This window comes from Pleurodeles waltl, chromosome 2_1 (assembly GCF_031143425.1).
Source record: "Pleurodeles waltl isolate 20211129_DDA chromosome 2_1, aPleWal1.hap1.20221129, whole genome shotgun sequence".
Lineage (NCBI taxonomy): Eukaryota > Metazoa > Chordata > Amphibia > Caudata > Salamandridae > Pleurodeles > Pleurodeles waltl.
The window spans coordinates 301,524,640-301,550,815 of record NC_090438.1 but is presented as its reverse complement, the minus strand read 5'-3'; the positions used below and the strand labels follow the sequence as shown (position 1 = coordinate 301,550,815).

Sequence of the window (26,176 nt, the reverse complement as noted above, 5' to 3'; positions counted from 1 at the left end):
TAGGGAATCCAAAAGGCTGGAGCAATTTGGTAAGAAGTTGTTTTCTTTCTCCAGCCTTGCGCTGTGGTCTGTGAACACTGCATGCCTTTTGGGCCGTTATTCCCACTCACTGTGGGATACGGTTGCGCAAGTCCTGCCACAGATACTGGAGGAGGCCCGTGCTATTGTCTCCCAAGCAGTCAAAGATGGGAGAGACGCAGCAAAGTTCACGATCCGTTGTGGGCTGGATGCGAGAGACTCTGGGCAGACCAGTTGCAACGACAGTGGCCTCACGGCACCATGCCTGGTTACATACTTATGGCTTCTCGGGGGATGTCCAACAGTCACTCATGGACATGCCCTTTGATGGCAACCGTCTCTTCGGAGACAAAGCGGACTCAGCCTTGGAGAGGTTCAAGCATCCCATGGCTACGGCTCAGTCCCTTGGCCTTTCTTCTGCCTCCCCCCCCCACAGTCCGCTTTTCGTCCCTTTTGGGGCCACGGAAGGGGCGCCCTGTTGCGGCCTCAACCCAGCCACCGGGCAATGCATGCTGGACAGCCTATGCATGGCCGGAGGCACGGAATCCCACGTGCCCGTGGGACAGGGAACCAGAGGTCTGTCCAGTCCACCTCTACCCCTGCAGCAGCCTCCAAACCTTCCTAGTCCGTCCCCTCACTCCCGCCCAGTTGGTGGCAGAATCCGCCATCACCTGCCCCACTGGGAACATATAACCACGGAAAGGTGGGTTTCTCAAATAATTCGGAAGGGCGACTACCTCCCTTTCGAATCTGCACCACCACACATGCCACCATCCTTCCATCACCTTCCGGAGGATCATTTGGTGCTTCTTAGCCAGGAAGTCGGGGCTCTCTTGGCCGAGGGAGCTATAGAACAGGTCCCTGTGCCAGAAGTAGGTTGTGGTTGTTATTCCCACTACTTTATGATATCAAAGCAGGACAAAGGCTTGCGCCCTATCCTAGATCTTTGAGACCTAAACCAGTTCCTCAAGAAGAATTTCAAAATGCTCACCCTGGCTCAGGTTCTGTCTGCCTTGGACCCAGGAGACCGGATGGTAGCGTTGGACTTGCAGGACGCTTATTTCCACATCCCCATCCTGCCTGCCCACAGACGTTACCTACGATTCGTGATAGGTCACGAGCACTTTCAGTTTACCGTGTTCCCTTTCGGCCTTACCAGTGCCCCCCGGGTGTTCACGAAAGTGATGGCGGTGGTTACAGCTCACCTGCGCAGGTTAGGGGTCTCAGTCTTCCCCTACCTAGATGACTGGCTGTTGAAGGCGCCTTCGCCCCTGACAGTGGTCTCCCACCTTCAGACTACGGCAGACCTCCTACACCAGCTGGGGTTCACTACCAGCGTGCTGTAGTCACACCTGACTCCCTCTCAGATGCTCCCTTTCATCGGAGCTGTTCTGGACACAGTGCTGTTTCGGGCTTATCCTCCCAAAAAGCGAGTCCAAGACATTCAGGCTATGATTCCGATCTGTCAGCCTTGGTCTTGGGTTTCGGTGAGACAGACTTTGAGGCTGCTGGACCTCTTGGCCTCCTGCATCCTGCTAGTAACACATGCCAGGTGGAATTTGCGGGCTCTGCAGTGGGACTTGAAGTTCCAGTGGGCACAGCATCAGGGGAATCTCTCCGACATGGTCCAGATCTCGGAGGGGACTGCGAAAGACCTGCAGTGGTGGCTTTTTAATCCCAATTGGGTCAACGGCAGATCCCTCTCCCTTCCCCAACAAGATATCTCTGTAGTGACAGATGCATCGCTTCTTGGTTGGGGCGGCCACATGGGAGAGGTGGAGATCAGCGGCCTCTGGTCTCCGGCGGAGTCGGGACTCCACATAATTATGCTGGAGCTCCGAGTGATCAGACTTGCGTTGAAAGCATTCCTTCCCTCTCTCAAAGGGAAAGTAGTGCACGTGTTCACGGACAACACTACCACCATGTGGTACTCCAACAAACAAGGTGGGGTAGGGTCCTGGACCCTTTGTCAGGAGGCACTACACCTCTGGGCATGGCTGGAACATCAGGGCATTACCCTGATGGTTCAACATCTGGCAGGCTCTCAACGCCAGCGCCGACTAACTCAGCCGCCGACGCACTGTCGATCACGAATGAGTCTCCATCCAGAGGTGGCGCAAGGTTTCTTTCTCAAGTAGGGAGAGCCTTGGTTAGATCTGTTCGCCTCCAAAGAATGCGCAATGTCAGTTTGTGCGTTGGAGTTTCCAAGGTGGCCCTCGCCCGGGGACGCTTTTCGTCTCGAGTGTAACTCCAGCCTCCTTTTCGCCTTCCCTCCTATCCCTCTTCTGCCCAGAGTTCTCAAGAAAATCAATAACGACCGGGCCCAAGTCATCTTGGTGGCTCCGAACTGGGCTCGAAGAGTGTGGTATCCAGAGCTATTGAGCATGTCCATCAATCCTCCACTCAGACTGCCTCATTGGGCGGATATTCTGTCGCAGCAGCAGGCGACGGTCCTCCACCCGAACCTGTCCAACCTCTGCCTTCAATGGTAGAAATTGAGCGGCAACAGTTGACGGCATTTGCCCTTCCACCCGAAATCTGCAGTGTTATCTTGGCAGCCAGGCGTCCATCGACTAAAACTGTGTACGCCTGTCGTTGGAATAAATTTGTGGCATGGTGCACCAAAAATATCTGTTGTCCCCCTTTCTGACCCTCTTTCAGAGGTTCTTCTGTTCATTCTTTCTTTAGCCCAGCAGGGCTCTGCATTGGGCACCCTTAAAAGGTATCTGTCTGCCATTTCCGCCTTTCTTTAGCTTCCTGATCAGCTCTCACTCTTTAAATCTCCTCTTGTGAGTAGGTTCTTGAAGGGGCTTACCCACTTATTTCCTCCCACTCCCTTCACCTTGCCTCACTGGGATCTTAATCTTGTACTTACTTGATGTGTAACTCCTTTGAGCCAATTCAGAATTGTCCCTTGCAGCTCCTCACATTCAAAACTGTTTTTTTCATCGCTATCACCTCTGCTCGCAGGGTGAGTGAGCCTCAGGCCCTTTCTTCAAAGCCTCCATATTTGTCTGTGCACCCTGACAAAGTGGTGTTACGCACTAGAGCTTCCTTCCTTCCTAAGGTGGTTACACCATTTCATGTAGGCCAGTCCATCACTTTGCCTACCTTGTACGCACCCCCACATCCTTCCCATGAGGAGAGACTCCACCGTCTGGACCCCAAAATAGCGTGTCGCGTAGGCTCTCATTATCCTAATGAGACTACTGGATTTTTGGGCGGCAAGATCGTTTACAGTGTGGGGGACTAAGTCTAACCCACGGCAAAGGACCCTTGTCACCCCAAATCCGGGTTGAGCTCCGGCTAACTAGCAGTGCCTTATCTCTCCCCAAGGGAAGAGACAATTGGGCAGCCGAGCGCATGACATCTTAGTGCTTCCCAGGGAAATCGTGGTCACTCAGGTCCCAACCAGTTCTCTCATACACAGTATGGTCTCATATATAAATGACAAAGACAGTTTAAGTTTTAAAGATTGTTTAATAAAACGACTGCATTTTAGATAACCAGGCGTGAGCCGCAATAACCAGAACCATACAACACAGTAGGATTGAAATAGTAACGAGGAGAGTGAAACAAGAATAACGTTACATGGTGCAACTAGACTACGTTCCCTCCTCTAAATTCTATCTTGAGCACAGCATGTTAAGCTCTAAGCCTGCCTTTCAGATTCTCCTGGGAGGACATCGACCCTCATACCTGAGCAAAGGCCTGTGATCGGAACCAGCATCTGCAACAGGGCAATCAGTGTCTAGTTGTGGGTTCCTGGTCGGAATCTCCCTCTCACATGTACCAGGACTAGGAAGTGTTATTATAACTAACACGCCGGTGTTCTAAGAAACGTCCCTACGTAAGAATGTGTACTTTCTACGAACCCTTAAGACTAAACTTCTACCACGTCTATCGGCAATGTACCAGACTGTATCCTTGACTGAAGCACAGAGCGAGCAAGAATGTATTGTTTGAGAACTTCAGTGCTGAAGTAAGCTAAACAGTGTGATAGAAGAAAATAAAACAAGACCGTGAAACTGGCTATTTTAAAATAACAGTGCGAGGCTAAATAAAAAGCATCTAGGGCAAAGTGCACAGAAGCCTAATACTTTAAGCAAACGTGCAGAAAGCTACATTAAAAATGGCTACACTACAAGCATTGGCATTCTATCTTAATGTACTAAAGACTTCCGGGTGGACGATCAACTCTTTGTTGGCTATGTGGGTGCGAAGAAAGGAAATGAGGTGCAGAAGCGTACCATCTCTCATTGGGTGCTTCTTTGCATCAAAATGTGCTACGCTTTGGCAAAAAAGCAACCTCCTGACGGCTTGCAGGCTCATTCTACCAGGGCCACTGCTGCATCCACTGCGTTAGCACGCAGAGTTCCTGTCCTGGATATCTATCAGGAAGCTGCGTGGGCATCCCGGCACACTTTTGCTAAGCATTACTGTCTGGATAGTCAGGTCCATCGGGATGGCTACTTTGGTCGTTCGGTCCTGCAAGACTTTCTAGTATGATCTTAGTTCTCAGCCCACCACCGAGGATGGCATTGCTTGGGTATCTATTCTAAGGTAAGGAATCTGCAGCTATAAGTCTCTATCAGATGTACAAGTTACTTATCTTCGGTAATGAAATATCTGGTAGACACATTCTAGTTGCAGATTCCTTACCGCCCACCCATCCTACCTGCTTGCGAACTGATTGCTAGGGACAGGGATTCCTCCCTTTCTGGTCCTTAGCTCTGGCGCACCAATCTCAGTTTTCTTAGCGCCTCTGCGCTCTGGCGTGGAAAGTCGTTAAAAGAAACTGACGTCACTGCGCGAGGGCGGCGTCTATGTACTACTCCCGATGTCATCACGGTGACTCAGACGCCTGCGGAGGCGACAGACACCACCTACCAACGCACAAGGGTATTCCTCGAAGAAAAATCTCTAGATCCAGTCTGACGCCTGGGGGAAAATTCTAAGGTAAGGAATCTGCAACTACCATATGCCTCTACCAGATATTTTGTTACCGAAGGTAAGTAACTTGTACGTTAGGTTTATGGCATTGCACATCTCTGTGGAGTGACAAAAGGTGGGTCCATCGAGGGGTTGATGAACTTCTTTATTGTCTTGAATAGTGTTCTGCTTCTGTTGGTGTCTTCGTTAAAGGTGTCTGTAGTATTTTGCTTTTGCTTATGTGATGAGGTCACTACAAGTCGAGCGGAGGACCTTCAGTGTCAGGAGGTCCATGAGAGTTCTGTATTTTCTTTCCTTTCTGCAGATGCCTCAGTTGTCTGCAAGGTCTTTAGAGTACTAGGGTGCCGAAGGTTTTAGTTTGTACTTGCTTGTTGTGGTTGGGACATGCATGTTGACATAGCTTTCCGAAAAAATCGTTGAATTTGTTTAGAAGGGTGTTGGCATTGGACGTAGAGTTGGTAAGGTGAAAGGTGAGTTCAAATATTAGGTTGTTTACTGAGGGGGATCTGAAGGTTTGATCATCTCTTTTTGATGACTTTGGTATGTTGTTAGAAAGCAAAGCATGGAGTTGAGGATAATAACATGGTCGGTCTATTCCAGAAGTATGGGTGGTGTGCATTGGATTGTTAATGATATTGAGAAGATAAGATCACAGATGTGGTCTTTGGTGTGTGTTGATTGTTTAACATGCGGTACCACATTTATTGGGTTGAAAGGCTTTCCCTTTTTTTTGCTTTTTAATCTGGGAGCTTGTAGTCACCCAACAGGGTTGTATGGGCATGCCAGATAGACAAGGTAGTGAGGAGATCTGAAAGCTCATAACTGAAATCCTTGCTCTGCCTAGTAGGCCTAAAGATGAGGTGGAAGGTGGCAGTCTAAGGTGCAGAGTAGGAAATGACATGTCAGAAGTTTCATGTAGTCAAGTGTTACTTGATTGCGAGGTTGCAGGAAAGCAGTTTTACTTTTCTGCAGTTTATTATTGAATTCGATGAATGCTGCTTTCTTATTGGGGAGACAAATACAAGCCTGATGGGATAAGGCAAGCTAGAACTTGAGGAGTTCTGAAATAACTTTGCTCAGATGGTCTGTGATGGTCAGGATACAGCCAAGTACATGGTGTAAGTGGTCTGGACATAGAGGACTAGTGGTATGGGCACTAGTGTCGGATGTGCTGGAATTCCTTATGGATGATAGTTCAAAGATTTTTGGGGCAAGATGAATTCACAATTGGAGCAGTTCTTAAATAGATGTGCCATAGGCCTGTCAATTCAACCAACTATATCGGAGAGTTTTAGAGGTTACTCCAGAGGTCTGATCAGAGGCAGCCATATCAGCCTGTGCAGCCCACTTCTGCATTTACTCACACAGAAGTAGGAAATGCCTCCATGCCTACTAGGTTCAATAATTACTGGCCAGAGGGGAGGGACAAGGCAAAGAGAGGCAAAAGGTGCTACCCTTGTTACTTCTTGATGCCAGGAGAGACTGACAGTTTCGAACCTTCAGTTCCTGAAAACGTTTCTCCAGGAGGACAAATTAAAGAGAGTATAACTGGTCTGGCCTTTTTCACCTTAGAGCCTGAGAATTGGATGGTGTCTTTGGGCTTGTACCATGTGTACTTTCATGTACCCGACCCACAGGGTAATACCAACACATGGGGGTTACCTCCTCTTGTTTGTGGTCTCTGAACACTTCATGTTCACTGTCCTACTTTTCGGCCTCACCCCAACCCCCTTCCCCGATATTTATGAAGATGATGGCAGTGATTGTGATTCATCATTGAAAGTCGAGGGTTAAGGCATTCCGTACCTCAGCTAGTGGCGGTTGAAGCCAGACTGTCTCCTTGATGTCCTCTTTGGAGGATCTCGGTCTAATGGCAAAATTCCATCTTTAGCTAGGGTGACCAGAAGTCCCGAACTAGCCCAGACAGTCCCAGTTTTTCGATGACTGTCCCAGCAACCCAACACTTCTTACAACAGTAAAATAATGTCCCAGTTTTCAGAGAGGGACAAGTGAGTACTCACATTTATCACTATGCTGTGAAGGCTCATGTTCATGCCTGGCCCTCTCAAGACCCCATGGACAGAGGTTTGTTTAAAAGAGTTGTCTGCTGTGGTGCTTGCCTTAATTCAGGCAGCAGTGCAGGATTCAATGAGGGGTGAACCATCCCATCACCTGAGGCAAATCACAAAGGTCCCCTTGCAGCGCATCCCAGTATGGACACACCTCACCGTGGCCAAGGAAGCCTTTAACTTTGCTAGACACCTCTAGCATGAAAATTAAAGGCTTACTTTGCCCTGCTGGGGTGAGTTCCAGATGGCTGTCCTGATACATATAAATATTCACTTAAAGTTACAGGGGTTTTATAGTAAGGCTCACATTTAAACGTACAAAACCATTGAAATACACCAGTGATGGTCATCTGGAGTAACGTGCCCTCGCCATGACGTTTTTTGGCAAACATTTTACTGCAAGTATTACATTGTTATTTTCAGTGATGTTATCCGAGATCTCATGAGTGTCGTGATTTGTGGGCACTGTGAGGGCGTAAGTTATAGTTACCTTAGGGTACGAGTTAAAGTTACTTTTGATAACTTAAGCTACAACTGCTTTTTTTCAGTGGATTTCTGTTTTTTTAACGTAAAGTAATTTTTTTTTTTTACGTTAAACCAACTACCACCACGCACGGCCATAGGCCAACCCCTAAAACAACCCAACCACATGCTGGGCACGGCTTTTGGCCTCTGCAGCCTTCACCCTATAACCACCCAAAACCTTGCTGCGCACCAGCAAAGGCTGTGCACAGCGGGGGTTGGCCACGGCCAGATGCTGCTGCCAACCCCCTAACCTCCCAACCCCAAACTGTTCATGGTCTTTGGCAGTGCACAGTGGGAGTTGGCCGAGGCCTGTCTCTGGGTGTAAGAATAAGTGTGACCGGGTGTATCTGGGTATGAGAGTGTGTGCATTAGTGTCTTATTGGGTTTGTAAGTGGGGTGCGTCTGTGTGGGTCTGTGGGTAGGTGCGTGAGGGTTTCAGTGCTGCTGTGAGTGGGTGCACAAAGGTCTGAGTGGTTCTGTGAGTGGGTGCATGAGTGAATGGGTCTGAGTGGGTGCGTAAGGGTCTGAGTGGGAGAAAGAGGTTGAAAGAGAGAGATAGTTTTTAGGCTTTGATGAATGATATACTTATGAGAGATTTCTAGACAAATTGAAAAGAAAATGTATTTGTCAATTAAAAAGAGTGAGATCATCTTTCAGTATGAACCTTATACTTTTGAAGTTTAAAATAAATTAGAAAAGGAAAATGGCCTCTGGCACACCTAGAGTAGAGCTCTCAACTTTGAGTGTGAGGGTCTGTGACCTTACTCTTTAAGCCATAGGACTGCTTACTGTGATGCTCCCAGACATACTTATGACATTTAACCCAAGCTTGTGATAAATAAACACAAATGTTCTATCACCAGTAAGTTTTAGCAATCAAAACATCAGTAATTAAACAAACTCTGCCATGCAATACTAGGATTTGAATCTTCAGCATATTGAATCACAGCACAAGACCTTGACCATTAGGCCAGAAGTGACTCTGTTCCGCTCTGCATACAAGCATAGCTATAACATTCGTACCAAACATCTTGCCTGTTTGACGCTTTGAAGTCAATTGCATGGAGAGACCATTGCAATGACAATCTCTCTTTTCCATCTCATTGGGTTGGAAGAGAGAGAGTGACAGGACCGCGGGTGGATCCTCAAGGCCCCCGCAATCCTAGCTGGCTCCCCACGGGAGCCGCCATTGCTCCCACAAGCAGGGAGCTGCTTTGAATAGAGGAGCAATGTTTTCATCTGTTTCCCTGCAGACACATTTGCTTGCAGGGAAACAGATGAAAACTCTGCTTTCTGACAGCAGGAGCTGTTAGACCGCTTCCGCTGTCAGAAAGCGAACTTTGTTTGCTTTTGTTTTGGTGGGAGCTGTCCGCCCCCCCCAATTAAAATCAAACCGCTCTGCCCCTGGTGTGGGCACCTGATACATAGTAGGAGCTTGATACATAGTCCTTGAGGGGCCCCCCTCCAAATAGCCACGGGGAGGTGGTAGTCTCCAGGGCTGTGGTGGGGGAGGGGCACGCCTCCCCCCACATCACATTAAGTCCCAAGCCCCAGGTAGGTGGTGGTCCATGAGGTGTGGGTGGGAAGATTTTATCTGTCACTCCAGGGAGGTGGTGGTACGTGGTATTTTGGGGAAGGCCGTCTGAACTCCCGTATGCATACATAAATCTCCCCATGGAGGTGGTGATCTCCGGGGCTAATATAAGCCCAGTGAGGTGGGGCCCCGTGACCAGGCCAACCTGGGGGAGGGTGGGGGGGGGGGAGAAGGGTGTTAGACCGCCATTTCTTTTTTTTCTTCTTTTTTTCCTGATCTGCTTATTTTTACAAGAATTATTTTTTTTTCTAGTAAAAAAAAAAATGCATTTTAGTCTCTGGGACCCCAGCACCAGAGCTAAGGGGTCAAGGTGACTCTACCCTGGCCCCTTATAATATTTTTTACTTTTTTCCCCTGGGACTCGGCTGACGCAGAGTCCCAAGCTGTCTGCCAACACTTCCTGGTTGATGTGTTGGTAGCCAATCGGATATCAGCACAAGGACAATTGGATCCGTGTCCGCATCCCTATCTATATTTTTTAAACTCTAATTTCTGAATGGATTTACACCAACTCACAGAACGAATGCTTTTTGGACCATGTTCTAGCTTTCTGCCAAATTTGGTGTACTTCGTTCAGAGGTTTATGCTGTAGTCATGTTAATTTTCAAAAAATTGAAAAAATCACATAGACTTAAAATGGGGAACAAGTGTATTGGGACCGCCCCTTTTTCTAGGCCCCGATTGACAAATCACCCAGAAATTCTCAAGACAGCAGCTGAACTGACCAAAGTATAAGTAAAAAACCTTAACTGTATGTGTATCTCTCTCTCTCGCTCTCTCTCTCTCTCATATATATATATATATATATATATATATATATACACACACACTTCCCCCACCCAACCAGCTTGGCGAATTATTAAAGCTTTTAACCTATTGAATTTGTTATATTTAAGTAATCTGTGTACTTTTTTAGAAAAAGCAAGATTTTAGCTTTATTTTGTAGTGTTACACTGCTGACTTGGCCCGTGGTCAGTCAGCTTAGCCTCGGGGACATCACCTTTCACTCACCCCCACCCCCGCACCCTCATTCTCCCCCTCTGATCCTTCCCTCCCCTACTTACCTGGTTACTCTGCAGTAATTTCTTGGGCTGCTATTCGGCCGCCGTTTTAGACGGGGCCACCATTTTTTCTCCAGGGTGGTGGCACGTTCACGGCCGCCATCTTTGGAAAGGTGGAGGTCTAGTTGTTTCTTCTAGACCCGGCTAAAGCACCCGATGCCTAAGGCAAGCCCGTCCTGCGCCGATCCGCGCCAGGTCGGGCCCAGGGGCCAGTCCGTCCAGGTGTTTGGGTTGGACCTACACGTCAAAGTCTCAGGAGTCTCATACCCTGTCTGCCTGACACTTGCCAGATATGCCCCGATTTAAGGGACAATACATGGTTCTGCCCCTCCTGTAATTGGGCCCCTCGACATATGGGATCCATGGTTTCCATGGACATTAATGCCCACATTTCTTTCTTGTTGGTAAATTGTAGATCACTACCAGCACATAAACTGTATATTAATATTTTGCTGAGTGATAGTGCTCCCACTGCCCTGTTCCTTACCGAGACGTGGCTACATGAGGGGTCTGGACCCGATATAGCACTGGCCCTACCCCCAGGGTACCGGATAGCAAGGACTGATAGAACCACCTCCAGAGGAGGAGGAATCACGTTCATATATAAGCATGAACTTAAGTTTAGCTCTTGCCCCCTGCAGTTAATGGGCTGCGAAAGTATGCTCTTCTCGCTGACTTTGAACCCAACTTTCACCTTTACAGGAGTTCTGCTCTATCGTCCTCCGGGGTCCAGCAACAATTTTTAAAATACCTTTCCTGACCAAGTAGCCGATCTAATATGTAATAAACCCAATCTTAAGATTCCAAGTGATTTTAACATTCAAGCAGACAATCTGGACTTGGTATCGACTAGACGTCTTTTGGCGGACATGGAAGCTCTCGGTCTAAGACAATTAGTTACAGGACGGACACATGAAAAGGGGCATACACTTGACCTAGTCTTCAGTAACCTGTCAGAGCTTTGCCCTATGCCCGCTCTTCCTTTGGCTTGGTCCGACCATCTATTCCGCTAAAACTACATATCTCCTCAGTAAAAGGCTCCTCCCAGCTTATAGCTCGGTGAGTGAGGTGGTGGCATAGTCTCATAGCGGATGAATGGATCAAGCTTTTAGACAGCCATAAATCGACGTATTTCAAACACATTCAGGTAGAAATTGAATCCTTTAATGATTGGATCACTGACTGTTTTGACACTCTTCTCCTCTATAAGACAGTAACCGGGCTCCCAAGGAGAGTCGAGGCCCAGTGTTTCACCCCTCATTTGCCAACACTTAAAAGGAAGTGTAGGTGCTTTGAGAGAAAGCGGAGGAAAACTTTAAACCCAGTTGCAAGGGAAGAATATAGGCAATCCATTAGGCACTATCACGCAGAAATTAGACTAGCAAAAGGCGCATATTATTCTGGTAGAAATGAACAGGCCGCAGGCTCCCCTAAAGTGGTTTTACAGGTGCTTAAAGAGATTCTTCATTCTCCTATAGCATCTGACCCAATTGAAGCCTCAGGAGAACATAGTCACAAGTTAGCCAGGTTTTTTCAACAGAAGATCAACACCATCTACTCTAATCTTCCAAAGGACAAAGCCAAGTCTGAGGCCCAGGCTACAACCTCCCCCCCCTTAATAAGTACAGTCACTCTATCACATTTCTCCTCCTTATCTCAGGAACAGACTGCCTCCTATCTTGCCGCTTTAAAGTCAGGTTCCCCTTTGGACCCAGCTCCCCCTCACGTTTTAGCTCTTGGAGCTCCAGCTATTGCCCCTGTTATAACCGAACTACTGAACTCCTCCCTGCGGAGCGGCTGGGTCCCGGAACAATGGAAACATGCGATAGTGAAGCCTTTGCTAAAAAAAAAAAAAAAAAGCCAAATTTAGAGGCCAGGGATCTTAAGAATTATAGGCCCATATCCTTACTTCCTTTCATGTCTAAAATATTGGACAAATTAACTCACAACTCTCCATTTTTTTGGAAGAGAATAATATCTTACACCCTACTCAGATGGACTTTAGGCCTTTGCACAGCACAGAATCAGCCCTGATAGTGGTCACGGAGGAGGCTAGGAAACAAATGGATCAGGGCTATATGACAGCTATCATACTTCTCGACCTAAGCGCTGCCTTTGATACGGTAGACCATCATCTCCTGATTCAAAGGATAAAAGCAACGGGAATTGAAGGCTCCACACTCAAATGGGTCTCCTCTTTTCTTGAGGAAAGTTAATTTCAGGTCTTGGACCGCTCTCATTTTTCTGATCAGTACAAACTGAGCTGTGGGGGTCCCACAGGGCTTATCGCTTAGCGCCACCCTATTTAATATATACATGGCCCCCTTGGCAGAACTAGTGGAGTCCTTTGGACTGTCACTGGTTTCCTACGCAGATGATACTCAGCTGGTGGTATCCTTTTCCACGATAGAGGGGGCAGATGGATCTGCATTGTCGTCATGCTTACAGGCAATATCTAGTTGGATGACCTATAGTGTGCTCCAACTTAATGGGGATAAAACTGAAATAATGATCCTCGGCCATCACTTGAACCCTGGCATTAATTCTTTGGCCATGGCCTCTTTGGAGTCCCTGCCATCCCCCAAGTATCACATCAAAAGTTTGGGAATTTGGCTGGAACACCAGGCCAAGAAAAGTGCTGCTGCCTGCTTTGGATCATTGAGACTCTTGAGAAAGGTTCTGGGAATACTCCCGCCTTTGGCAAGAAGACTCACTGAACAAGCAATTATTCTGTTGCGACTTAACTACGGCAATAGTCTATTTCTCGGCTCCCCCAAATATGTAATCAACAAATTGCAGGTGGCTCAGAATGCAGCAGTGCGTCTTCTGCTTGACATTCCAAGGCACGGGCACTGTCCGCACTCCACAGGCTTCCGGTGGAACAGCGGGTGAATTTCAAGACTGTTTGTATCATTCATAGAGCATTACATAACAGAGCAACTCGTCTGTTAAAAGCTATGATACATTTTTTACAAACATCTGCAAGATGGAGGATATCTAAAAGTCAGTCACCTCAGCTCAGGTTGCCTTAGGGGCTGTCCTGACTGGCCAGTGACTCCTTCTTTTTCTCATTATCTCCTCCGGCCTTGCCGCCAAAAGTGGGGCTGTGGCCGGAGGGGGCGGGCTACTCAACTAGCTGGAATGCCCTGGGGTGCTGTAACAAAGGGGGTGAGCCTTTGAGGCTCACCGCCAGGTGTTACATTTCCTGCAAGGGGGAGGTGATAAGCATCTCCACCCAGTACAGGCTTTGTTACTAGCCACAGAGTGACAAAGGCACTCTCCCCATGTGGCCAGCAACATGTCTCGAGTGTGGCAGGCTGCTAAAACCAGTCAGCCTACATGGGTAGTCGGTTAAGGTTTCAGGGAGCACCTCTAAGGTGCCCTCTGGGGTGTATGTTACAATAAAATGTACACTGGCATCAGTGTGCATTTATTGTGCTGAAAAGTTTGATACCAAACTCATGTTTTTGTGTACACTAATATTGTTACATTATCATCTAAGTGAAATAATAAAAACATAAATTGTTTAAATAAATACAAATAGTAGAGATTCACTAAAAAATAGATGTTTTTAAAATCCACAAATTGTTTTGATAGTCTTACATTATAGTGCAATGCAACCCTGAGGACGTGTCAAAGGGTCTCATCAAAACCGAACAGCCATGTAATCTAATTCATCAAAGGATGCCAGAATATACTTGGGTCCTAATGCTAGGCAAGACAGTGATTACAACTGGCGATAAGAATACAAACTGTTTTGATATTGAAACTGTAGGTTAATAGCATCCTCTTCTGCCAGGTTAATTATAAGATATTTTATTTTTTTACTGGAACATTTCTACAATAACTGTGTAAAAGATGTAATTTCATTTGTGTACTGCAATGAGACCGCTGTGTTTCGTTTACTTAAAATGAGCAAATCTACAATGAGCACATTTAAAACACTATTAAAAAAAAAAAACCAAAAAAACAGACATTTACACATCTGGTCAATGCTTAAATGAACAATGGCTGATTATGTTTTACTGTTATACAGGATCAAGATCTTGTGAAAACACTGAGCTCATTGTCTATGATAATCTCTCCAATTTTTGCTGAGGTGAGTTCCCATAATAAAGTATGTTTCATACATAATGTGTTAAATAGAATGTTGTAACATCTTTTGAATGTTTACTTACCAGCTGAAACAGCAAGACCGTAATAATACAACTCGAAAAAATGCGATTGAAGAACTTGAGAAAAGCATCAATATAGCTGAATCGTCATATCCAGGTATCACAGACAAGATGGTGAAAAAGCTAATGGAGAAGTTTCAGAAGTGAGTTTTTAATTTTTATTTATTTTTTTAAACTGCACTTCTCATTTCATTCTTCATCAATGTTTGTGGAGCAGGGCAATACCAAATATAAATGCGTTTTTCATGTACTAAAGCATAGTTGTAGGTAAACTATGGTATGGTCAGTAGTTATGGTCACCTCGTAATTAACAATATTGCCATTGCAATTACCAACATGAAACATAACAATTTCAACCATGGTCGGCGTGTGGATGTGAAGAATGAAAGCAACGAGACCAAGGAGAAGCCACAACAGCGCTAGGCACGACCCTGTGGGAGGTGGGTTGAAAGCTTGTAGTTTAAAAGAAGCTTTCTTCACTGGAAGGATGAGGGGTAAGAATAAAGGAAAGTAATATAGATTGGAATCTGGGTCAGTGATCAGAAAATCCAGTGCTTACTCTTTGATTAATGAGATCATATGGCCTTCCCTAAATCTAAAGCAGGGTGGCACTAGTAGGTATGTGGTGGCAGTGTCTTATCTTTCAAGTTTGATAACAAGTCGTCCCAATCCCTGGTGATTGGGTGTTTCCATAGGCCTCTGCCCTCCTCTTTGTAAGACCTTACAAAGAGAGGAGGGCAGAGGCCCATGGCTGGCCATTTTATAGCAGCTTAGCGCCATGCTTTGGATGTGAGATGGTCACTGCCTTCCATTTCATAGTGACTGCTCGTTTAGTGACCAATAAGTTCAAGATCTAAAAGGCAGGATGACATCTTATTATTTTTAGGTCTAGATAATCCTAAGGCACAGGCCTCCTAAGATTCCACGCTTACTAGCTCGGTAATATGCGTCTACCGAGAACTTCAGACCAGTTAGTTGCTAAAGGTGGTCATGCCCATAGCATATGGAGGAAATCACTTAAGACTGCAGTGCAGCATGCATAGGAGGAACCAGCCTCGGTACTAAATTTAATTGAGCTTAAACTTAATGTTACATGAAATAGTTAACAATACACAATTATTCCATTCTATTCCTCATTGTGGACTAACCGCCCAGTTTAGGTCTCCCAAGAATCTCAGATAGGCTGCAAACCCTGTGTGTGAAGCTGTAGGGCAGTGTACTACCAGCTTATACATCTTGTACCATTTCTAATTACAAATATGGTTTTGATAAGGGAATGTGCTTCAGGAGGTGCATTTTTAATGGGCCATGTAGTCTATAGGTTATGAGTAAGACCTGTCCTCCAACTATGTGAAACTGGTTGACCATAGAGGTGATGGGCCTCAGAAGGCCGTTTTGGAATACATTTCTGCAGAGGAGCAAGTTGATGGAGATGGTAAAACTGAGTTTCTAATCCGGTGTAGATAGGTGTGATGACATTCCTGTATTGGTTTTTGATCGATGCAAGGTGTTCACAGTGAGCCTCAATAAAGCATAATATGAGAGCTACTTCAGAGCAATCTCTGACACGTGTTTGCTGGGGCTTTGTTTCTAGTCTCTTCTTTCATTTGACACTGCATACCAACAACCTCAGTGCCATATATGATGTTTTTAGTCACATCTTGTAGTAATGGTAATAAGGTAGATGATTTCACGAGCAAATGTAAAGATTTGATATTTGATCTTTGGGCTAATCTGTGATTTTGAAGTTGCTAGTTTTAAATTTTACCAGTACAGATCAGTTCCATGTACAACTCAAGAGTTTAAAATAAGTCGAAACAGTGCAAAATCGGAGACAGGATTTCTTCTGGAGGGTGATCAGGTTCTTGTTGGTCAGGTGCTTGTTGGTCACATTGATGCAGCTCCCCAGACCTCCGTGCCTATGGCTAGGTGACACCAGTAGTGTTTTTTTCTTTGCATTTCAGAGGATCACTTTTGGCAAAAAGCGAGCCACTCTTGATGGAAACTTGAGGAAAGTAATCTTGAAAAGACATAGGAAACCTGCTGGGATCTCCCCTTTTAGAAATTCTGAAATACAGGGAGTGCAGAATTATTAGGCAAGTTGTATTTTTGAGGATTAATTTTATTATTGAACAACAACCATGTTCTCAATGAACCCAAAAAACTCATTAATATCAAAGCTGAATATTTTTGGAAGTAGTTTTTAGTTTGTTTTTAGTTTTAGCTATGTTAGGGGGATATCTGTGTGTGCAGGTGACTATCACTGTGCATAATTATTAGGCAACTTAACAAAAAAAAATATATACCCATTTCAATTATTTATTATTACCAGTGAAACCAATATAACATCTCAACATTCACAAATATACATTTCTGACATTCAAAAACAAAACAAAAACAAATCAGTGACCAATATAGCCACCTTTCTTTGCAAGGACACTCAAAAGCCTGCCAACCATGGATTCTGTCAGTGTTTTGATCTGTTCACCATCAACATTGCGTGCAGCAGCAACCACAGCCTCCCAGACACTGTTCAGAGAGGTGTACTGTTTTCCCTCCTTGTAAATCTCACATTTGATGATGGACCACAGGTTCTCAATGGGGTTCAGATCAGGTGAACAAGGAGGCCATCTCATTAGATTTCCTTCTTTTATACCCTTTCTTGCCAGCCACGCTGTGGAGTACTTGGACGCGTGTGATGGAGCATTGTCCTGCATGAAAATCATGTTTTTCTTGAAGGATGCAGACTTCTTCCTGTACCACTGCTTGAAGAAGGTGTCTTCCAGGAACTGGCAGTAGGACTGGGAGTTGAGCTTGACTCCATCCTCAACCCGAAAAGGCCCCACAAGCTCATCTTTGATGATACCAGCCCAAACCAGTACTCCACCTCCACCTTGCTGGCGTCTGAGTCGGACTGGAGCTCTCTGCCCTTTACCAATCCAGCCACGGGCCCATCCATCTGGCCCATCAAGACTCACTCTCATTTCATCAGTCCATAAAACCTTAGAAAAATCAGTCTTGAGATATTTCTTGGCCCAGTCTTGACGTTTCAGCTTGTGTGTCTTGTTCAGTGGTGGTCGTCTTTCAGCCTTTCTTACCTTGGCCATGTCTCTGAGTATTGCACACCTTGTGCTTTTGGGCACTCCAGTGATGTTGCAGCTCTGAAATATGGCCAAACTGGTGGCAAGTGGCATCGTGGCAGCTGCACGCTTGACTTTTCTCAGTTCATGGGCAGTTATTTTGCGCCTTGGTTTTTCCACACGCTTCTTGCGACCCTGTTGACTATTTTGAATGAAACGCTTGATTGTTCGATGATCACGCTTCAGAAGCTTTGCAATTTTAAGAGTGCTGTATCCCTCTGCAAGATATCTCACTATTTTTGACTTTTCTGAGCCTGTCAAGTCCTTCTTTTGACCCATTTTGCCAAAGGAAAGGAAGTTGCCTAATAATTATGCACACCTGATATAGGGTGTTGATGTCATTAGACCACACCCCTTCTCATTACAGAGATGCACATCACCTAATATGCTTAATTGGTAGTAGGCTTTCGAGCCTATACAGCTTGGAGTAAGACCACATGCATAAAGAGGATGATGTGGTCAAAATACTCATTTGCCTAATAATTCTGCACTCCCTGTATAGGGTAATATCTGTAAATCCCAATTTCTGTCTGTGGAGGATGGTATGAGGAACTGTCTATTGCTGCTAACAGATCAAGTGGTACAATGGCAACAGATCCTTCTTGGCCATTTGACAGACAGAGGTCATCAAGAACCAGTTAGAGTGCCAACTCCGTGCTACGCAGTGAACTGATTCCCACTATGAGCCCAAGATATTTTGAGAATCCAAGAAACTGTGAAGTTGATTAATCTTCCAGATTTTTAACTGGAAGAGGAAGTTGTGATAAGGGGCCCTAGTTAAAAAGTGCAAAGGAGCCTACTGCATTATATGTAATGGGCAAGGATCCGGATTTGATGAGTAGAGGTTGTTGAATAATTGTCCACCTGAATAGCCCCACAGAAATACACCTCCAGATTTTCTGTTTCCTAGCCATTTTGCCTACAGACAGGCCATTCCTACCCACACAGTTTATCTACGTAAAGTTCTATTGTTGTATTGTGGCAGGTTGTAGAATCTCATGAGTAGAAAAGAATGCTGGAACAATACATACAGAGTGAGTTTGGATGGAAGGGTGGATTTTAGTGGCTTTAAAAAACAAAATCACAGACCATCACAAGTTTTGAGAGGTTGTTATCTTTTGAGACCAACAATAAGAGAAAGTAACAATTTAAAAATTTTCTCTGGCAGAGTTCTGGAAAGTAATATTTTCTTAGCTTAAAAAGTTGCTTGGGCATTATGAATCAGTTTTGTAAGTGCAGAGAGGGGTGCTTGGTAGACTGAGTGGAAGGACACATTATGGGCACGATTGCTGAAAAGGGGTAGAGGTGATTGGACAAGAATGATAGTGAAGTTGAGCAAGCATGTCTCTAGCATTATGGGTAGTAAACTTTACAATCTGTTAGGCATACAGCTTCACACGAGTTGAGGTGAAGGGGTGATTCAGGGTGATCTGGTGAATCCACAGATGTTAAAATCATGTAGTAACGGGAAAAGTAATAAAGATTGTATGCTGAGTAAAATGGTATCGGACCATTTCGTAACTGAGTGGACGGACAATAGGAACAGTAAACTATGCATCAAACATTGCTACAAACTAGCAGGGAAATCGATCTATGAGAGTTCCTGAGCTCATTTGAAGGACGAGACATTACTTTCCATCTGATACATGGTGTACTGCTTGTCAGTTTGCCAAGCAGTGACATGGGCCTTGTAATCCTTCCACAACGTAGTTATGTGGGGGAACAGACCAGATGCTGTCCAATTACACATGCAAGACCCAACCAGGTTTAAAATGAGCATAGCAGGAAGAATTTAGATCCACTATCCGAATGTGACTTGCCTTCATGTGATGTTAGTGCTACAGCAAATTGTAGGACCACAACTCATGCGCACCCCAGGTGTGATGTATGTGTAAAAAGAGGAGCCACAATTCATTGTAAGTAAATCACAATATCATCTGCAGTCTCAGTTAACAAATTGTGCTCCAGTCTTCTTTACTTGATGCATGAGGTTATTGTCGCCATGTCAAGGAAAGACGTTTTGATCCTATGTAGCTCCCAACAGGCTTTAGCTTCCAAGGGCAGATGAGGGCACACCACTGTAGAGGGAAAAGCCCCTTTTTGTGGCAGAAGAATATGTAAATTTGGATGTTTTGGGATTTCAGTAGAGAATTCCTGTTATAGAATACGTTTAAGATCCTGCAGTAGAAAGGCAGGGAGTGTAACCTACAAAAATTACCACATTTCCTACATGCAAAAGTGCCAGTGTTAACTGCTTGTATCCCCAGACTGTTAAATTGAATGGACCGTAGTTGGAAGATGAGGACCCATATTGTTCAGAATCTGCATACTTCATCAAAGTATGTTCTCTAGTTGTTTCTTCACATAGGCAAAAATAACTCATCTCTTGCTGAGATTACGCCTCGTCTTGCCGCTCAGCAACTGCAAAACCACTTTAGCAAACCCACAAGGGAGCACATGTGGCATGCAGGAGGTTGGATATCCCATCTCTTGGGGGTCGGAATGCATGGTAAGCCATCACCACAGACCGATGTGCCCTCCAGATCATTGATATGGCTGTGCTCTAAATTTCCAGGAATTGCAACCCTCCCAGTTTTGCATCTCCTCTTTTCTTCAGGCGAGTACACGCACATTCTCCAACAGGAAGCCTTGCCACCACGACTAAAAAGCTGTGGGGCTAGTTCCAGAGCAGTAGATCGGGAAGGTATGGTACTCCTGATATTTTCTTACACTCCAGAATGATGGTGGCATCTTCCTTTTCTCAGTTTTGGGGATTTTCATTGCAAGGAGAAATTCAAGATGTTGTAACTGTTCAGGTCATTTTTGCTCTAGAAATGGGATACTGAAAGGTGTCCCTCGACTTGCAGGGCATGTATTTTCATGTATTTCACACACAGTAGGTACCTGCGTTTTGTGTGGGTTCCAGGCACTGTGAGTTTATGGTCCTTCCTTTCCGGCTGACATCAGTGCCTAAAGTTTTAACCAAGCTGATAATGTTTGCAGCACATCTGCTTAGAACAGTAATAACCATATTCAGTTTACTCACCAATTGGCTGAATCTTCGCAGTTTGTGTCATTCATCAGAGTGGTGTTGGACATTACGTTTTCCAGGACCTTTTGCCTCACTAGATGATGCTAGATATTATCCTAATATTTTCGGTGGTGGCGGGGCAACATTCTTTCAGCTTTGACAGTCCTTTGTTTGATGGGTCGCCTGAATTCCTGCATCTTGTTGGCCTATGTCCACTGGCTCATACATACCTTCCAGTGGTTTCTCCCCTCTCAGTAGGTTCAGCATTGGGGTGAACTGGAGGAAAACAACCAGATTTCCCAGGAGATAGCAAAAAGGTTTCAGCAATGGGGGAATCCCAGGAGTGGAAGACCTTTCTGCCCTTCACCAGTAGTATCCTCTGTGATGACGGTTGCCTTCAGTCTAGGGTGAGATGCACATCTGAAAGATTTGGCTTTCACACAATTTTAAATTCCAGTTGAGCAGATGTAAGGAAATGTCTCCTTGGCATGGTTACCCCCTGACTTTTTGCCTTTGCTGATGCTAAGTTTTGAAAGTGTGCTGAGGCCCCAGCACCAGTGTTCTTTCCCTAACCTGTACTTTTGTTTTCACAATTGGCACATCCTGGCATCCAGGGAAGTCCCTTGTAACTGGTACCAAGGGCCCTGATGCCAGGGAAGGTCTCTAAGGGCTGCAGCATGTCTTATGCCACCCTGGGGACCCCTCACTCAGCACAGACACACTGCTTTCCAGCTTGTGTGTGCTGGTGAGGACAAAATGAGTAAGTCGACATGGCTCTCCCCTCAGGGTGCCATGCCAACCTCACACTGCCTATGCAGTATAGATAAGTCACCCCTCTAGCAGGCCTTTCAGCCCTAAGGCAGGGTGCACTATACCATAGGTGAGGGCACCAGTGCATGAGCACTGTGCCCCTACACTGTCTAAGGAAAACCTTAGACATTGTAAGTGCAGGGTAGCCATAAGAGTATATGGTCTCGGAGTCTGTCATACACGAACTCCACAGCACCATAATGGCTACACTGAAAACTGTGAAGTTTGGTATCAAACTTCTCAGCACAATAAATGCACACTGATGCCAGTGTACATTTTATTGTAACATACACCCCAGAGGGCACCTTAGAGGTGCCCCCTGAAACCTTAACCGGCTACCATGTAGGCTGACTGGTTTTAGCAGCCTGCCACACTCGAGACATGTTGCTGGCCACATGGGGAGAGTGCCTTTGTCACTCTGTGGCTAGTAACAAAGCCTGTACTGGGTGGAGATGCTTATCACCTCCCCCTTGCAGGAACTGTAACACCTGGCGGTGAGCCTCAAAGGCTCACCCCCTTTGTTACAGCACCCCAGGGCATTCCAGCTAGTGGAGTTGCCTGCCCCCTCCGGCCACGGCCCCACTTTTGGCGGCAAGGCCGGAGGAGATAATGAGAAAAACAAGGAGGAGTCACTGGCCAGTCAGGACAGCCCCTAAGGCAACTTGAGCTGAGGTGACTCTGACTTTTAGAAATCCTCCATCTGGCAGATGGAGGATTCCCCCATTAGGGATAGGAATGTGACCCCCTCCCCTTGGGAGGAGGCACAAAGAGGTTGTAGCGACCCTCAGGGCTAGTAGCCATTGGCTACTGCCCTCCCAGACCTAAACACACCCCTAAATTCTGTATTTAGGGGCTCCCCAGAACCTATGAACTCAGATTCCTGCAACCTAAGAAGAAGAGGACTGCTAAGCTGAAAAACCCTGCAGAGAAGACGGAGACACCAACTGCTTTGGCCCCAGCTCTACCGGCCTGTCGCCCCACTTCTAAAGACACTGCTCCAGCGACGCTTTCCCCAGGGACCAGCGACCTCTGAATCCTCAGAGGACTGCCCTGCTCTAGAACGACCAAGAACTCCCGAGGACAGCGGCCCTGTTCACCAAAGACTGCAACTTTGAAACAAAGCAGCAACTTTGAAACAACTTGCGTTTCCCGCCGGAAGCGTGAGACTTGCTACTCTGCACCCGACGCCCCCGGCTCGACTTGAGAACAATCACTTCAGGGAGGACTCCCCGGCGACTGCAAGACCGTGAGTAGCCAGAGTTGCCCCCCCTGAGCGCCCACAGCAACGCCTGCAGAGGGAATCCCGAGGCTTCCCCTGACCGCGACTGCCTGCTTCTCAGATCCCGACGCCTGGTAAAGACTCTGCACCCGCAGCCCCCAGGACCTGAAGGATCGGAACTCCAGTACAGGAGTGACCCCCAGGAGGCCCTCTCCCTTGCCCAGGTGGTGGCTACCCCGAGGACCCCCCCCTTGGTCTCCCATTGATTTCAATTACAAACACTTCACTTACAAACACTGCACCCGGCCGCCCCCGTGCTGCTGAGGGTGTACTTTCTGTGTGGACTTGTGTCCCCCCCCCCCCCCCCCCCCCCCCGGTGCCCTACAAAACCCCCCTGGTCTGCCCTCCGAAGACGTGGTAACTTACCTGCTGGCAGACTGGAACTGGGGCGGCCCCTTCTCCATTGAAGCCTATGCGTTTTGGGCACCACTTTGACCTCTGCACCTGACCGGCCCTGAGCTGCTGGTGTGGTAACTTTGGGGTTGCTCTGAACCCCCACCAGTGGGCTACCTTGGACCCAAACTTGAACCCCGTAGGTGGTTTACTTGCCTGCAAAAACTAACAAACTCTTACTCCCCCTAAGAATTGTTGAAAATTGCACTGTCTAGTTTTAAAATAGCTGTAAAGAAATGGCTCCCTGTTGCAGTTACCCCCCACTTTTTGCCTGATACTGATGCTGACTTGACTGAGAAGTGTGCTGGGACCCTGCTAACCAGGCCCCAGCACCAGTGTTCTTTCACCTAAAATGTACCATTGTCTCCACAATTGGCACAACCCTGGCACCCAGGTAAGTCCCTTGTAACTGGTACCCCTGGTACCAAGGGCCCTGATGCCAGGGAAGGTCTCTAAGGGCTGCAGCATGTCTTATGCCACCCTGGGGACCCCTCACTCAGCACAGACACACTTCTTGCCAGCTTGTGTGTGCTGGTGGGGAGAAAATGACTAAGTCGACATGGCACTCCCCTCAGGGTGCCATGCCAACCTCACACTGCCTATGGCATAGGTAAGTCACCCCTCTAACAGGCCTTACCGCCCTAAGGCAGGGTGCACTATACCACAGGTGATGGCATAGGTGCATGAGCACTATGCCCCTACAGTGTCTAAGCAAAACCTTAGACATTGTAAGTGCAGGGTAGCCATAAGAGTATATGGGCTGGGAGTCTGTCAAAAACGAACTCCACAGCTTCATAATGGCTACACTGAATACTGGGAAGTTTAGTATCAAACTTCTCAGAATAATAAACCCACACTGATGCCAGTGTTGGATTTATTAAAAAATGCACACAGAGGGCCTCTTAGAGATGCCCCCTGTATTTTACCCAATTGTTCAGTGCAGGACTGACTGGTCTGTGCCAGCCTGCTGCTGAGAGACGAGTTTCTGACCTCATGCGGTGAGAGCCTTTGTGCTCTCTGAGGACAGAAACAAAGCCTGCTCTGGGTGGAGGTGCTTCACACCTCCCCCCTGCAGGAACTGTAACCTAGCAGTGAGCTTCAAAGGCTCAAGCTTCGCGTTACAATGCCCCAGGGCACTCCAGCTAGTGGAGATGCCCGCCTCCTGGACCCAGCCCCCACTTTTGGCGGCAAGTCCAGGAGAGATAATGAGAAAAACAAGGAGGAGTCACTGGCCAGTCAGGACAGCCCCTAAGGTGTCCTGAGCTGAGGTGACTCTGACTTTTAGAAATCCTCCATCTTGTAGAAGGAGGATTCCCCCAATAGGGATAGGAATGTGACCCCGTCCCCTTGGGAGGAGGCACAAAGAGGGTGTACCCACCCTCAGGGATAGTAGCCATTGGCTACTAACCCCCCAGACCTAAACACGCCCTTAAATTTAGTATTTAAGGGCTACCCTGAACCTAAGAATTTAGATTCCTGAAACTACAAGAAGAAGAAGACTGCTGAGCTGAAAAACCCCTGCAGAGGAAGAACAGAAGACACCGACTGCTTTGGCCCCAGACTTACCGGCCTGTCTCCTGCCTTCCAAAGAAACCTGCTCCAGCGACGCTTTCCAAGGGACCAGCGACCTCTGAATCCTCTGAGGACTGCCCTGCTTCAAGAAAGACAAGAAACTCCCGAGGACAGCGGCACTGCTCCAAAAGAACTGCAACTTTGTTTCAAGGAGCAGATTTAAAGACCCCTGCAACTCCCCGCAAGAAGCGTGAGACTTGCAACACTGCACCCGGCGACCCAGACTCGACTGGTGGAGAACCAACACCTCAGGGAGGACCCTCCGGCGACTCCAAGACTGTGAGTAACCAAAGTTGTCCCCCCTGAGCCCCCACAGCGACGCCTGCAGAGGGAATCCCGAGGCTCCCCCTGACCGCGACTGCCTGAACTCCATTTCCCGACGGCTGGAAAAGACCCTGAACCCGCAGCCCCCAGCACCTAAAGGAACGGAACTCCTGTGCAGGAGTGACCCCCAGGGGGCCCTCTCCCTTGCCCAGGTGGTGGCTACCCCGAGGAGCCCCCCCTTGCCTGCCTGCATCGCTGAAGAGATCCCTTGATCTCTCATTGAAAACCATTGTAAACCCAACGCGTGTTTGCACACTGCACCCGGCCGCCCCCGCGCTGCTGAGGGTGTACTTTTTGTGCTGACTCGTGTCCCCCCTGGTGCCCTACAAAACCCCCCTGGTCTGCCCTCCGAAGACACGGGTACTTACCTGCTGGCAGACTGGAACCGGGGCACCCCCTTCTCTCCATTGAAGCCTATGTGTTTTGGGCACCTCTTTGACCTTTGCACCTGACCGGCCCTGAGCTGCTGGTGTGATAACTTTGGGGTTGCTCTGAACCCCCAACGGTGGGCTACCTTGGACCCAAAACTGAAACCTGTAAGTGACTTACTTACCTGTTAAAACTAACATTACTTTACCTCCCCCAGGAACTGTGAAAATTGCACTGTCCACTTTTAAAACAGCTTATTGTGTTTTATGTAAAAAGTATACATTCTAATGAAATGATTCAAAGTTCCTAAAGTACTTACCTGCAATACCTTTCAAATGAGATATTACATGTAGAATTTGAACCTGTGGTTCTTAAAATAAACTAAGAAAATATATTTTTCTATAACAAAACCTATTGGCTGGATTTGTCTCTGAGTGTGTGTTCCTCATTTATTGCCTGTGTGTATGTACAACAAATGCTTAACACTACTCCTTGGATAAGCCTACTGCTCGACCACACTACCACAAAATAGAGCATTAGTATTATCTCTTTTTGCCACTATCTTACCTCTAAGGGGAACCCTTGGACTCTGTGCATACTATTCCTTACTTTGAAATAGTGCATACAGAGCCAACTTCCTACAGCAGAGATGTCACATCAACCAGTTCGAGCTTCAGACGATTGTCTAGCATAGAAGACATCCTTAACATCTGTTCGCAGTTGGTCAGTTAAGATCCTCACAAAACACACAACTGTGATGTGGTAAGTTAGCCCCTATGTCAGCCAGCTCTAGTGCTCTGGGTGTGAGTTTGGGCTCAGGTGTATAGTTTATTAGGTTGTTTGTCAATCACCTGCAGGTTTCC

The 26,176-nt window shown here is 46.8% G+C and overlaps 1 protein-coding gene across 2 annotated transcripts in view; it reads left to right on the top strand.

Moving 5' to 3' along the window:
• Nucleotides 1–26,176, top strand: part of STK26 (serine/threonine kinase 26) — a 173,642-nt gene that overhangs the window by 133,194 nt on the left and 14,272 nt on the right. For both annotated transcript variants that reach the window (XM_069212530.1, XM_069212529.1), the window contains exons 9-10: nt 14,257–14,319; nt 14,402–14,538. In XM_069212530.1, coding sequence (XP_069068631.1) covers nt 14,257–14,319; nt 14,402–14,538 — 200 coding nt within the window. The remainder of the gene's footprint in view (nt 1–14,256; nt 14,320–14,401; nt 14,539–26,176) is intronic.